This window comes from Sitophilus oryzae, unplaced genomic scaffold, assembly GCF_002938485.1.
Source record: "Sitophilus oryzae breed Bouriz unplaced genomic scaffold, Soryzae_2.0 scaffold_1018_pilon_pilon, whole genome shotgun sequence".
Taxonomy (NCBI): domain Eukaryota; kingdom Metazoa; phylum Arthropoda; class Insecta; order Coleoptera; family Curculionidae; genus Sitophilus; species Sitophilus oryzae.
The window spans coordinates 1,388,128-1,403,989 of NW_022145636.1; the positions used below are offsets into that span (position 1 = coordinate 1,388,128).

The window sequence follows — 15,862 nt, forward strand, 5'->3', positions numbered from 1 at the left end:
ATAAAAGACTTATACCTACTATTAAATAGATAGGCAACTTATAATACATTTCAATTTTATTATACAAGGGCGCCTCTGGTAGACGGAGGAAGAAATACTAATGAAAGAGAGGGGTGCGGGGAAGGGGGGTTGTTTTAGTTAATTTAAAATAAATTTAGACATACATGTAAGAACAGTTTGTGTGTTTTTAATTAGGTCGAACATATTATAAACGATAAATCAACTGAATTAAAAGCATACAAAGTGTTCTTATATGTCGGATATTAATTAAAAAATATATTAAAAATACTAGAAATAGTATATATTAAGTTGTTACAGTTATAATTTAATCTTTGGCGGTTTTCAGCAAATAGCAGGCAGTTTTACATAATTTTCCTCCCTTTGAAGTGAATTGGAAACGGCTAGGTATATAATTTTGGTGTAGGCAAGATTCCCAGTTTGTTTCTGTTTGGGACCTGAAATAATAAAAACAAATTAAATCAGATGTAATCATCTGCTGATCATGCTAATATAAAACGCGCGTCCTTAATTCCTTACATGCACCGTAAAAAAATTTAAATAACTGCTCTGCAAGTAGCATTTATTAGCAGTACTAATTTAAAAAATCTATAACTGTAAGTAGATATGTTTAATTTACTTACCATTGTATCCTTCGGAAACCAGGAGTACAACAATTAAACTCCATGATAAAAAATAATTAAAAGTTATTACAAAACACAAATTGTCCCACCATTTTTAAAAAACATTGTCTAAAACAGAATACTGGCAAAAAATCTGAAGGAATTTAATTTTACAATAATTCGACAAATCAAACCGTAAAATCACAACAAAAGCGTCTCTGAGTGACAGTTAAAAATCAAATTTTATTATTGTCAGATATTGACATTTGCATTGTTAATATTGACAGTTTTAATATTTTGCGCCTCTGCATCTTGGAGGAAAAACTATTTTTAATGAACTGTCATTTCCATTTAAGTTTCCCAGCCATGGATATAAGGCAATTTTAACAGTTGCTATGGAAAAAATAATCATATTTATCATGTTTTTAGTTGGTTGATTTAAGACGTAATTTTTGATTTTCTATACTCTTAGCGACATCTATGCGAGTTCCTGCTACACTACAACCCTTATCGTATTTCCCGCAAACAAAATTCGATTCCTGGTTTCCAAAACTACCCACAGATGTCTCTAGGGAAATTAAAATAAACTTTTTGATAATGATCCTTTATTTTAATATACAATAATGTACCTAACGAAGATATGTTAACTAAAGACTAAAATGTCTGTCATTTTGATTACAAAATTTAATGCTTACCGGCTATTTCGAATTCTAAAAATGGATTTATCTTACACAATTATAAATAGTAACCGCTTATATAAGTAAATATATATTATTTTGTTTTCGTATATATACATATACATAAAAGTCACATATAGATTATTATCAGACTGTCGAAAATATTAGGCACACATTTATATTGGCCCTACTAACAATTATTATCTAGTTTATTTCCATTTTAACAAGTTTTTATTTATTTATACTCATTTTAAACAATATTTTAAGTTAAAGTAATTATTGTATCCTACCATATAAAACACAGAACATTGTTAAATATCTTACTTAATAAATGTTGAAGAGCTTTGCAAAATCTATCAGAAAAAATCAAAATATATAGGGCGTACCATTTAAAAAATTTTAGATTTTTTAATTTTAAGTAGTTGAAATTTATAAATATATTTTGAACACCCTGTAGCGTTTAACTAAAATATCTTAAGATATATCTTCTTTTTAATCTCTATAGAACTATCATACCAAATTTTGGTGTACCAACTTCAGAAACAATGGTACCACTGACAATTTTTTACCACAGTGCAATTTAACATTTGTATAAACAAATTTAAATATTACAAAAACTACTAATCTTAGGTATACAGGGTGTTTCAAAACCAACCAAAAACCAAAAACTTTAGGGGGTGATTCCTTGTTCAAAATAAAGGGTAGTTTGCTTTATAAACGTTGGGTCAAAAGTCAACCATTAGGGAGATATCGCGGTACAAAGATGGCGAAAAAATAATGTTTTTATTTTTTATCTTGAAAACAAAAAGAGATAGACTAATGACATTTTATGGAAGCATTACTGTTATGTAAACACACTTTCTGGTAATTTTTTCACTTTTTTAAAATGAGTGGAACATTCTTGTTAACGTAATTTAAAGAAAAATCTTATCAAACACATGCAAAAAAATTAATTTGGATAGTTTAGTTTGTTTAGCAACTTTTTTATCTCTTGTGTTTTTTTGATAAAACTCACCGATTTGAAATTAAAAAATAAAATGTAAAGAATTACATGTCAGGACAAAAAACATTTTTAGATTAAGAATCTAGTGATAATAACGATAATAATAATCATCTAGATAATAACGTATTGCAGTAGAGTAATGTCAAGTAAAATAATATTAGGAACATCCTAAAAAGTAACAGCGGCCGACTGGATTTTTTCCTAAAAAAATTACAGCAGCCCACTAGATTCTTTATCAGAAAATGTTTTTTGTCCTGACATGTAATGCTTTACATTTTATTTTTTAATTTCAAATCAGTGAGTTTTATCAAAAAAATACAAGAGATAAAAAAGTTTCTGAACAAACTAAACTATCCAAATTAATTTTTTTGCATGTGTTTGATAAGATTTTTCTTTAAATTTCGCTAACAAGAATGATAGCGGTAGTTTATTTCAACCCCTTCCACTCATTTTAAAAAAGTGAAAAAATTACCAGAAAGTGTGTTTTCATAACAGTAACGCTTCCATAAAATTTTATTAGTCTATCTCTTTTCGTTTTCAAGATAAAAAATAAAAACATAATTTTTCCGCCATCTTTGTACCGCGATATCTCCCTAATGGTTGACTTTTGACCCAACGTTTATGAAGCAAACTACCCTTTATTTTGAACAAGGAATCGCCCCCTAAAGTTTTTCGCATTTGGTTTGAAACACCCTGTATATGGTTGTTTAATTCACTTCAACAACATTCTGTGTTAAATTATAATTCTTCTAAACAAAAACTGACGTAAACAAAACTAAAGTAATATCACATTACTGTATTTTTCTTATCCATTTTATACACAGAAGCGCTAAAAATCTTAAGTAACACGAATGATATGATGATATTACAAATGATATGATCACCGTTACATTATGATATCGGTATAATTTTAATTCAATTTTTTTAAACACATTTCTTTGATTTTCGGCACTTTTAAAATCTAAGGAAGCTCTCAAGTGTGTATACATTGGTCTGTATAATGAACAACACTTCATTTTGAATCTGAATCTAATATCACATTTACAATATTTTCATTTGATATAATCACATTGATACAGGGCGTTCAAGAAACTTCCGAGAAACTTGTTCGAAATATTTCGCTTCCATATACAGGGCGGTCAAAATTGAAATCGAAAAACTTCGGCAATATATTCAGCAGATAAAAATATGTAAAAAAGTTCGTATAAATGTATGTCCTTAAATGCTTCGTTTTGAAGATACAGGGTATAGAACCTTTTTTTACGTAAAAAACTAGCAAAATGTATTTTTTTCCAAAGAGCAATGTTATACAGGAACGGAAAAAAAGTTATTACTCTTCAAAACAGTTAAAAAACATGTAGGTAGCACCCCTTACAAGTAAGAATCAATCTAACATCGAAATTGAATTTCTCGTGTAAAAAACACCAATTTTTCATCACGTTAATTCTGAAATTATTCAGAAAAAACCTAAATAAAAATAAAATTTCTACACCCTGTATCTCTAAAACGAAGCATTTTAGAACATAAATCTATACAAACTATTTTACTAATTTGTATCTGCAGAATATGTTACCTAAATTTCCCTATTACAAAATTCGAACCACCCTGTATACGTCCCAATTTCTTGAACACCCTGTATAATATTCTCTAACATCTACTAGAGAAAAAACGAAAAATAATAACGACAACTGCAGCAAAAATTATTATATTAGGCACTAGCACTAAATAAAAACTTGCTCTTCGTCTGAAGCTATTCCCAAATCTTCTTCCACCGGTGAAGACCCCTCAATTTTGCCTTTGACAGGTGTCACCGGATACTTGACAGGACCGCGCCATTTTCTACTCAAACCCATGCTCCTTGGTAGAGCTATTGACGGACCAAGAACACTATCTTTGGATATATCCAAGTCCGATGCGATCTTAGATTTATCCACTGGCAAAGTTTTTCGATTTTGTATGTATTTTCCGTTGCTTGCAAAAGTCACCCAATCAATATTTCTTTTCGGGATCATGTCAATAATAACAGCTCTGTCATTCTCACCGGAATTTGACTTTTTCTTTGCAAAGCTCGTTCTTTTTTCTGAAGTCGAGGATCTTTTGACGTGTTTTGTGCTGTTGGACAGGTCACAACAGCTTTCAGTCAAGTGTTTTTCGACAGGACTGGCTGTAATTTTTCCAGAATTTGTTCCAGGGTACTGTAAACTTTTTTTTAGAGATGTTAGAGTAGAGTTATTTGCTTCAACTAAGTCGTCCTCTGTTATGTTGGTTAAACTTCTTTTGCTTGAGTGTGGATTTGAAACTTTTAGGGTTGTGACCACTCGGGACAAGATGAATTCTACCTAAAAAAACAAAATAGTTTTATTTTTATTTTTGTACATATTATTTTTGATGTATGGTTGGATGCATAAAGACAGAGCAATACAGGTTTAGTAAAAAAACATTTTATTAAAAAAAAAAACATTAAAAAGGGTTGTTTTATTTTATTTTTCTACCATACTCCTCCGAAAGGAGTTGACCGATTTTGATGAAATTTTATATGTATATTCGGTAGGTCTGAGAATAGGTTGTTATCTATATTTTATACCCCTAAGTGATAAGGGTGGCCCATCCCAAATTTCTTTTTCTTATTTTTTGGATAAAATTTTTATTTTTATTTTTTTATGATTTGACATTAAAAATACATACAACCCTAAATTTTCACCCTTCGACCATCAACCCCTATTTTTAATAGGGGTGTTTTTTTTTTAATTTTTTGTTACCATACTCCTCCGAAACGGCTTGAACGATTTTGATGAAATTTTATATGTATATTCAGTAGATCTGAGAATAGGTTGCTATCTATTTTTATACCCCTAAATGATAAGGGTGGTCCACCCCAAATTTCTTTTTCTTATTTTTTGGACAAAATTTTTTATTCCTATTTTTTTATGATTTGGCATTAAAAATACATACAACCCTAAATTTTCACCCTTCGACCATCAACCTCTATTTTTTAATAGGGGTGTTTTCTAATTTTTTGTTACCATAAAACCCCTATTTTTTAATAGGGTTTTTTTTTAATTTTTTGTTACCATACCTCCTACACGACTTGAACGATTTTGATGAAATTTTATATGTAATTATATTAATTAGGTTCTGAGAATAGGTTGCTATCTATTTTTTATACCCCTAAGTGATAATTTTACACTTCTATTTTTTTCCACCTCAATTTATTTTTATCTTTTAGACAAAATCTTTTATTTTTATTTTTTTATGATTTGGCATTAAAAATACATACAACCCTAAATTTTCACCCTTATCTACCATCAACCCCTAATTTTTAATAGCGACATTAGTAATTCAATAATTTTAATTTAACAACAAATAAAAAATTGTTAGAATACCTTAAATTAAAAACGTGGGTATGATTGGGTATATACCGGGTACAATGGCATTTACTCAAATTCAATATACTATTTATTGACCCTTTGGGTATATACCGGGTGCAAAAAAATACCCAAATTTCAATATACCGGGTACTTGCCCATCATTGACTTTAGCTAAAGCAACACAATTTTTTGACTAAAAAGCAGTTTTTGACTAAATTACTGTTTAAAAAACAGTTTTTTTCATTGAAAATATATTTTTTTAATATCATTTAGCCAGTTTTTGGTTCAAAAATACAGTCTTTCTGTATTAAGTTTATTAAAAACCTATACCTTTTGACCAGTATTCTTCAACAAATCCAAAGAATCCGAATATTTTCTTCCTAAAAGCGACTGACCGTTAACAGCAATTACTTGGTCACCACTGAGAATATTCTGGCTGAAGTCAGCAGGCCCTCCAGCAATCACTGACTGGATATAAACGTTACCATCTGATCCCTCCGTGATTTGAAGCCCCAAACTGCCTCTTTGATCCCTTTCCACAATTACAGTTGATAAAATCCGTTCTTCGGCAAAAGACATATTGTCTAGCTTCTCCAATAACGTGTCGTTGATAGTTTCATGGAAATTCGGAAGGAAGTTGTGTTGTGATACTGATTTGATGGTGGAATCTGCCAAAAAAGTCATCAAAATTAAGCTAAATAAGATTTTAAAACCTAAACATTCTTCACCAATAACATAAGCTTCTCCTTCACCAGATTGAGCACCATCCTGAGATGATTTCGATATAGAATTTGAACTGCAATGCAAAGAAACAGACTGCAAAGACATCTGATCGAGATAATCCTGAACAGAAGCATTAACTGCTTCCATGCTTCTGGAAACTCTTCGTGAACTTAGGTTGGAGAATGCTCTGGTACCCATTTTGACACCTCTTCTCTTTTCTGTGTTACCTCCAGGGTACCCTACGAGATAACTACTGTCTAAAATGGTACCGTTATTGTTATACCTTCGATAAGGGTTCTCGTTTTCTTTGTTTTGGTACTCTTCGTTGATTCCTGTTAAGGTTGTGTTCAGATCCTGAACGCTTTTGCATTTTCGGTAGAAAGAGCTGTCAATTTTGGAGTTTGGTGAATTAGAACGTCTGAATTCCACCTAAAATTCAATAAGTATTAAAAAAGACATAAAAGGAAGATATACTATGTGACATAGAAATTCCAACACCCCAGTTGACAGACTTGAGACTTAAACCAAACCAAACTGACTTGTTGCAGCTCTGTCCACAATATATAAATATAGCTAAGCATATACTGGGCGTTGCAATTTCTATGTTACACAGGATATGAAGAATATTGTACCTGAAATTCTGTTTCAGCATTAACTGTCCCATCATAGTCAGAAGGTTCCAATTGTGCATATATCGGTTGAGTAAGTGCGTCAAGCTTGCACAAAGAATTTGTCTCGTTCTTTATGTCTTTCAGGGGAATCCCAAACTGCTGACTCAAGGATTGAAGAGAAGTATACTCTGTACGGAGTCGCAGAAAAAACTGGTGGTGCAGTGAAGCCAATCGAAACGCAAAGTAACTTCTGAAAATCTAAATTTAATACAAATAATGTAGATTGAAAAAAAAAACGTACTTTTTGTGGTCCATTTTGAGTTTGTACTTTTTAAGCTTGGACCGATGCTTTTGGCCGTTGTGCGGTAGAATGCAGAGGTAGTGTTTGCTGTAGCACAGAGTCTGTATGCTACGCCATTCGAACTTTTCGTAGAGTTGAGGTCCGAAATGACTGGTAGATCTGCCTCGTTCGTAGAGGTTGACTCCTTGGGCGCTGATGTAGAGCCAGACATCTTTGTTGGTGTTGTCTTTTAGTATCTGGAAAGACGTAGAATTTAATTTTTACCGGGTGTTTTTGAAAAGCGGCTCGCCCCTATAACTTTTTTTATTTTTCAGATAAAGAAATAAAAAAGTTATAGGGGACAGCCACTTTTGAAAAACACCCGTTATTGTTTTAGTGATTAGCCAGAAGATGCATTCAAAAAAAGTCACCAAAATACACAAAAAGTCTTACCCATGTGGCTGTATAAAAATGGCCACCGTAATGAGGCAAACTCTGAGTGAAAATAATAAAGTCTTGTTCAGCTTTTTCTCTTTCCAACCCCTTTTGGGAAACATGCGCTTTAATCAACTCTTTTCTTAACCTTTTTTGGTCATCGACCACACTAGCCATAGTCTCTGGAACATAATGTTCCAGAAGAAAATAATCCCTAGCTCCATGCTCCTGGAAAATATATCAAACTTGAGTTAAATAACAGAATTTAGGGTTAAAATCATGTTCCACTACCAGTTCGCTGTAGTTTCCGAATTCAGCTTGCAAAGCTAGGCCGTTGAGTTCGATGATTTGTGAGAAAGAACATGGAAGTTGATGTTCCAAGATTGATCTTCTCAGTTGGAGGTAAAGCAAGTGCCTGGCTTGGCTGCCTCTGATGCCTCTGAGTGAAGGTAGAAAGAAACGAACTCTGCAAAAGTTTTTTTAATTATTTTACGTTTTAAAAATATTGTGATGTTTTCTCTAGATCAGACCTATCTTACCTCAAAAATAGAGTCAGATTGATGTCAGGGTTGCTCTCAGAATGCACCACCTTCGAAAGCCTAGTATCCGAAGGTAAAAACACAAAATCCCCAGCAATCAATGCCGATAGACCCAGCATAAAATTCTCCTGGATATGCTCCTTCTGGATAATAAACTCCAGAAGCTGTCCGGCCGTTGTGCTGGTCGGACTACACATTATATCCAGTTTTTGACCGTCCAGCATGATCACAGTGATGGTTTTTTTGGTGCCTTTTGAATCAGGCATGGCGAATTTCTTGTTGGGCAAGGTTGCCCTTACTACGAATTCTGGACCAACGCATTGTGTGGGGAGTCCGTCTCTGTTTGCTGGAAGATCTATGCCGGCCCTGTATAATCTGGAAGCAGCTCTGTGGATCGGGTTCTTTTTTAGACGGTTTTTCTGGATCTTGTAGTCGTGCTGTGGAAAATTGATATTATTATAATATACATGTGAACTTATAAACACACAAATATGCAGAATGTGGTAACGTAGGAGATGGCAACATTGCAAGGCTTAAACAGAATAAACCTGCGACTCTAAAAAGTTTTTTTATACAGGGTGAGTCTTATATAAATGCAACTAATTTTAGCAGCGGTATATTTCGACCCCAGGAACACAAAAAAAAAGAAATAAAATCAAATGTTCCTGTATATTTTAGAGAACTTTTTAGAACCGCCTTCACCGCAAATAATTGTACTTATACAGGGTGTACCAGAAATAAGTAAAAGAAACATATTTTCCCATTATCCTTCTTCAAATAAGTTCAAAATAAGGGAGATTTTTTTTCCAAAAAAAAATGATTTTTTGCTAAAATTTGAGAACCACTGGATCTTTTCTGGATGTTCTTTCTTGTAAATTTAATCTAATACCTATGTTGCCATATTATCAAGAAATTATGTTTTTTAACTAAAAACTAAAAAAAAATTCCAAAAAATATTGCAAAAAATTTCGAATTTTCAAATTTTTTTTTCGTCAAAAAGAATCTCATAGGCGTGTTTCTGGGGTTGAACTATACTACCAGTTAAAATACTTGCACTTATTTCTGGGACACCCTGTATCAGGAACAACCTCTATACAGGGTGGAGCACCTCATTCGTCTCGGTTAACGTTGATTTTGAAAATATCTACTAACTGTTACTAGAAAATTGCCTTAGCGACACAAGCCATCTTGATTGCCATTTTATTGAAAAATCACTTTTTATTCAAAATCTGAGCCAGATAGGTATAGGAACTCTAATATAGTTTGAAAGAGCATTTTAATCTGATTCGACTGATTTAAAAAAATACAGAGTGTTGCATTTGAAATAACGAAGTTTTCATGTAAAATAAATATTTAAAATATACCAGCAATTTTTGATACCCCTGTATACATTTAAGGAAGTAATCGAATTTTTAGTAAAGTTTATTTCTCCGGTTTAACAGTCAGCACAAGAATTAATTTTGAAAAGTAATCTACAGAGTGTTGACAAACTTTTTACTATAGCGTGCATATTTAAACATCTTTAAATATCTCAAAAACCAAAGATTTTAAATTATATTAAACCCTTAATATAAATGCCTTATTTTATGTCCTAGAATCCAAAAATGAAATAAAATACCGGGTGTGTGTGTTCCATAAGAAAAAATAAAACTTCGACATGGATCTTAGTTCTGGCACACCCTGTACATTTCAAAATAATTTTAAATTGTGCACATTGTCTTCCCACATATACCCTTAAAATATTTTGTTTCTATATCTTTCCGTTTTCGCATAATCAACCGAGGCGAATGAGGTGCGCCACCCTGTATAGTGAAAAAAAGTACAAAATGTGTCTTTAGTTGTAATATAGACCATTTATTTTCAGGGGTTCAACAGGAAGTGGAAAAACCTTTTTATTATTGAATATTTAGAAAAATGTATTCTCTATGCTTTTTTATATTTGCTTGTTAATGTCAATTTATTGATTAACGCCATATTTTTTGCTGTTTTAATATGTTAAAGAATCACAAAATTTATTTATCTCAATGCTACAGAAAAGGTGATTACCAGTTTTGTGCTTCTTTGACATTTCAAAATAGCAATGTATAATAACCATTATAACAAAAAATGAAAACGAAATATTACCATAGAAAGATTTATTTTTAGATAAAAAACTATATTTTCATATTTTTTTATTATTCTCTAAAACGGTATGGAAATTTGGAAAAGTTTAAACGGGATAAACCATTTTAAGAACAAGCAAACTTTTTATGAGAAATACATTTTTCTCAAAAAGTCAATAATAGAAAAAGGTTTTTTCCTCTTGTAAAGACAATTCGGGAACATACTGTATCTAAAAAATATCGTGCACAAACATAATTATGATTGAATTTTACCTGCAATACAAAATTGTCACGAAAAAAATTATCATCATCCCCACGGTAATACTTGCTATCAGGTACGCACAAGCTTTTCGGCCTCGCCACATTGCCAGGCTTCTCCGAAATTCCCAGAATGCTCAGATCTTCCATACTAGTGGCTACCTCCCTGGTGATCTTGGGCAGAACAACATCTGAAGGTTTGGGTATGTTCCAGCGCCTAGGTATGGTACTGAAAATGGTACCGACGATCAGCGTATGTAGAAAAATCGGAATAGAATGAATGAGATGGGATGTAATGGTGTGTTTTGTGGTTGCCAAGCCATGGCAACGGGTACTGAATGAAATATCCGGTACTAATGTCGATTGGTTTCCGCGTTTGGTCACGCTATTGCTTTACATACGTTTTTATTCTCATTACCACGAAAATACAGATTTTATTAGTATTTAAATCATTTTAGCTTTAATTATTGAATCTACATATACAATAAACAACAACAAAATATTCCTTATGTTTGGGCTAAATTTTCTCGAAAATAAAGACCTAATTTAAAATTCCGTTACACTACGGAAATAGATTGAAGTTTTGTGATTACAGTGATAGATAATTTATGTGGTTTTGTAACAAATTGCTCGCTATTTTATGGCAAATGCTGAAGCTCTGCAAACCTTAATCAAGCCTTAATCAAAGCACGTGTGTTTGGAATTTTGGGTGTGGCTTAACAGGACAGGATCGGGCTAAGAATTAGGCAGATTTCTGAAATATAATATATATTTCCTTTAGCCACACGCTCGCTTTAATTTGGAAATTGCTATTTAGCAAGAACAGTTAACCTAATAGGACTGCTCATTCAGCCAAACGTGTCCGCCAGGTGCATGCGAAAACTACTCGCTTTGTGACGTCATTGTAGCCCTTGTCATGGTTAATAGTCCTTATCCGGCAACCAATAATACATACACGTGCATTATTGGTTACCAAATGCAAAACGTTCATTATTTAGTTTATTTATTTAAACACCTTATATGTATGCAGTATAGAAAATTAACTGTATAAATCGTATTAAATACTTGGAAATCACCTTTTGCAAGCATTCTTTTTAGAATACTTCCATATTTTGCTTTAAAATAATTAATAAACAAAATCGTGGGCACTTAGTATGCACTTTTTCACAATCCACAACACAAAATGAACGTATTTACACACTCTATAGCTCTAAAAACTTTAAAGACACCTTTTTCACATCTAAAATTGACAAAATAATTAACTCAAAATTTCTCAGCTGTTATTTTTATAAGTTTACCATAGGCAACTAATAATACACACTATCATGACAAGGCCACGAATGCTTTGACAAGGCCTACAATGACGTCACAACGGTCAGCTTAAGCGCGGGAAGAGGCGAACGTACGTCTTATGAGGATGAGCAATCCTATTAGTTTACCGTTCTTGGCTATTTAGAATGCAATTTTCTATAAAAAAAAGGCAAAAATACCAAAAGTACCATTTTAAATCGAAAGGTGTAATCATTTCCGGTGAAACAGGAAGTGCCAGAAACTAATTATTGAATACGTCAGTCAATCCTGATTTATGTCACATACTAACATACCAAATCTCTTCATCTATCTTTAAAATAAAAGAGTTATAGGGGTGAGGCACTTTTGAAATACACCCGGTATACCGTTAGAAATCCGTAAAGGAACTTTACGAATCTTTGAACTAAAAATTTTAATGACATTTTCGATGTGTCTACACTCTATTTTCAAATGTTTAGATTTCAAAGGACACCAATTAAAATTACAGCAAGTAACATTTGAATTCCATCGGAATTGCGAAGCGTTTCAAAAATGCTTCAAAAATCCGATGCTCCCCAGTTCAATGGAATTTAATTTATGAATAAACCGCTAACGAATGCTGCGACATCGCTACAAAATGAATGTATATGTATGATAGAATTCTTTCGTAAATTAAATGAATGTCAACAATTTTTAATTAATAGACACTTCGGCTATATTTACATCAAGAATTTTAAACATATTGGCTGTACATGTTCTAGCTTAGTTCTTAGCTTTATTTCTGTTAGTTTTGTGTTTCTAATACAGTTTTTCTTTTTTTTTTTCGTAAAAATCCAAATGGTGGGGAATTTAAATTACCCTGTATACTGTTTTCGGATAAAGTTTAACTAAAAATCAGGAAAAAAAATCGTGGTTGGCTGCGTTTATTAGAGAAGTATAACTATTTACCTTGAATTGGGATGGATGAAATATTTAACAAACAAAAATCATCTTCGCTACGTCATACAGGATGGGAATATTTTCGAGAATTTTTTTCGAGTTGATTAAATTATTATGCAATTATCTGTCGGCGATTGTTTATAAAAACAGGCATAGATTAGCTAAATAACTATTTTACCACCGATCCTCGAAGCTAAAATTGCTGTAATTACAAGTCGCTTGATATTTTCTAATGTTTAGCATTAAAAATACACGACAATCAAGTCGTCTGGTTTGTAATTTTATGCGTCCCTATTGTTATTAATTTTACTACGTATAGGAATACATTTAAATTTTTTAACAGATTGCACTATTGTATACAGGATGTCAAAAAAAACGTACCGGTGTGAATTTGGCAGCGAAAGATACAAAAGTTTGTATTTGTATCTTTAATGACATGTTGATATTTAAGTGGTGCCCAGCGAACACATACAAATTCACAACAACAGAATAGAATTAGTCCACAAATATGTATACTTGGGCCATGAGATCAAAATAAGCAGAGATAACCAAACCTGTGAACTGGCTAGACGAATTACCTTGGGATGGGCGGCTTACGGAAAAACGAGGGACATCTTTAGAGCAAATATCCCAATACACCTGAAAAGAAAGGCATTTAACCAATGTATCCACCCGGTTTTGACCTATGGCGCAGAGACACTCACTCTAACAAAAGCAACCGCAGAAAAATTGAGAGTGACACAGAGGCGGATGGAGAGATCTATGATTGGCCTGACTTTGAGAGATCGAGTAAGAAATGAAGAGATACGCCAACGTACGGGAGTGGATGACATTAAGGATTACATGGACCAAAAGACTTATAGAGTGGAGACCTTTGGTGGAGACCAAGAGCCGACAAGCGTAGCCAAGGCAGACCTCCCACCCGATGGACCGACGACCTGAAACGAATAACAAGTAACTGGATTGCAACAGCTAAAAACCGCGAGAACTGGAGACGTTTGGAGGAGGCCTATGTTCAACTATGGACGTGAAAGGGGGCTGCGTGATGATGATGATGAAGGAATTTGCAACAATAGAATCTAAGAACGTTATTCAACTAACAAGATAAACATCCTTAAACATCATTTTATAGAACACTATTTAAAATTACTTTTAACTATGTAACTCGCAGTTTCTTCAATATCACCTCGTTAAAACTTTGACAAAGTTCTTCACCGCTGCCAAGTAACAGATAAGGACACAGTAACAAAGTAAAAGCTGACTCTGCTACTTTGGAATGGACTCGCTCTTAGATTACATATTTTATCCGGTATTCGGTAGCTATGCAACGTGTGCTTGCGGGTATTTCCAGCCAGGACAATAAGAAAATGCTATGAAAGTCGTTGGTAAATGGAAATGCACACCCGGGAGACTTTTTCTCGTAGATAAAGAGATCTGAATGTTTGTTGACTTGATATATTTAATTAATAGCGTTTTTAAAATACCGGGTGCCTCTCAAAAGTGACTCACCCCTATAACTTTTTCATTTTTTTCAGATAAAAAATCGAGATTTGGTATGTTAGTATATGACATAAATTAGGATTGATTGACGTACTTAATTATTTTTGGTCACTTCCTGTTTCACCGGAAATTACTACATATTTTGGTTTTTAAATGGCGCCCTCGGTATTTTGTTACTTTATTCCACAGAAAAGGACACTCTGGATAGAACTTACATATCGTATGTCAACTTTTGACGTATTAGCTTTAAAAAATCGTGTTTTAAATTTCAATCTAGAGTGTTGAAAGCACTAATTTTTAATCAAGGACCCTTGAAAAAATAGATTTGATCGTCTAATGTTTTTAGTGTTTTATCCTGGCCAGTTAGAAAATGCTCAAATCGTATTTTTAATCATATCTCAATTTTTCAAATGGAACGAGGGTGGCTCATTAACATATTTGGAAAAAGCATTTTTTTACGAATAATTTGATACCACACACTTGGTATATTTCGAGTCAAATTTTCATTACGAACCGCAAGTTATAATTTCAAATAAACCATATGCGAAAATGTCAAAAGTTGACATATGATATGACATTCTATTCAGAGTATTATTTTCTATCGAATAAAGTAAAAAAATACCAAGGGTGCCATTTAAAAATCAAAAGTTGTAGTCATTTCCGGTGAAACAGGAAGTGACCGAAAACAATTGAATACGTCAATCAATCCTAATTTATGTCATATACTAACGTACCAAATCTCGTTTTTTAATCTGAAAAAATAAAAGAGTTATAAGGGTGAACCACTTTTGAGACGCACCCGGTATATATTACGAGGGCATGTCGATTTGTTAACAAAGAAAGGTTTATTATTAAAACAAAATCTAGTTTAATCGTTCTCTTATGAGGAATTTGGGAAATTCCACGTATATTTTCATTATTCTGCAGCTTCTCTGTATCAACAATACGATCTCTAAAAAAACAGCGACAGGGATGGCTATGAAATGAAGATTACTGTCATTTTATATGTAAAATTATATGGGGAATGGTCATCGATCGTCATTTCCGAGCTAACTGGACGCCGTTTTTTTTTCGATCATACGGTATTAGCCAGAGTTCGACATTTTTTAATGTGGTCCAGACGTTCCACAATATGGTGGGACATATTTCAAAATGTCAAACTACCAATAATCAAATGGTTTGTGTATCAAATCAATTTATAGGACAAAAGAAATAAATCAAATTTTTAACTACTTATAATAAAAAATATGAACCAAAATGCGTGAAAAGTAAAACTAAAAATTTTTATAATTTAATTTTAGCTTTACCTAATTAAAAATACTTCTCCAAGTTCTGAAAGAAATCCAATTATAACTAGAATCGGTGATTTCCCTAACCAAAAAGCCCCCAACTGAAGCGAAATTATTTTAATGAGCTATAAAAATGTCAGTCGCGGTAAAATCAAGTTCCAGCTACCTATAAAAACTCGCCTAACCGAAGCACAGAGGGAGTGTTTACGTCAAAACATGGCCAAAAAT

At 32.7% G+C, this 15,862-nt stretch overlaps 1 protein-coding gene across 1 annotated transcript in view; it reads right to left on the bottom strand.

The window, feature by feature from the left end:
• Positions 1 to 2,959: 2,959 nt before the first annotated feature.
• Positions 2,960 to 15,862, bottom strand: part of LOC115874438 (tyrosine-protein phosphatase non-receptor type 13-like) — a 41,289-nt gene continuing 28,386 nt past the window's right edge. The window contains exons 5-14 of the mRNA XM_030889603.1: positions 13,761 to 13,783; positions 10,632 to 11,007; positions 8,257 to 8,693; positions 8,009 to 8,183; positions 7,736 to 7,945; positions 7,304 to 7,539; positions 7,024 to 7,252; positions 6,397 to 6,820; positions 5,999 to 6,336; positions 2,960 to 4,639 (exon numbers count right to left, since the gene is read on the bottom strand). Coding sequence (XP_030745463.1) covers positions 4,022 to 4,639; positions 5,999 to 6,336; positions 6,397 to 6,820; positions 7,024 to 7,252; positions 7,304 to 7,539; positions 7,736 to 7,945; positions 8,009 to 8,183; positions 8,257 to 8,693; positions 10,632 to 11,007; positions 13,761 to 13,783 — 3,066 coding nt within the window. The 3' untranslated portion in view covers positions 2,960 to 4,021. The remainder of the gene's footprint in view (positions 4,640 to 5,998; positions 6,337 to 6,396; positions 6,821 to 7,023; positions 7,253 to 7,303; positions 7,540 to 7,735; positions 7,946 to 8,008; positions 8,184 to 8,256; positions 8,694 to 10,631; positions 11,008 to 13,760; positions 13,784 to 15,862) is intronic.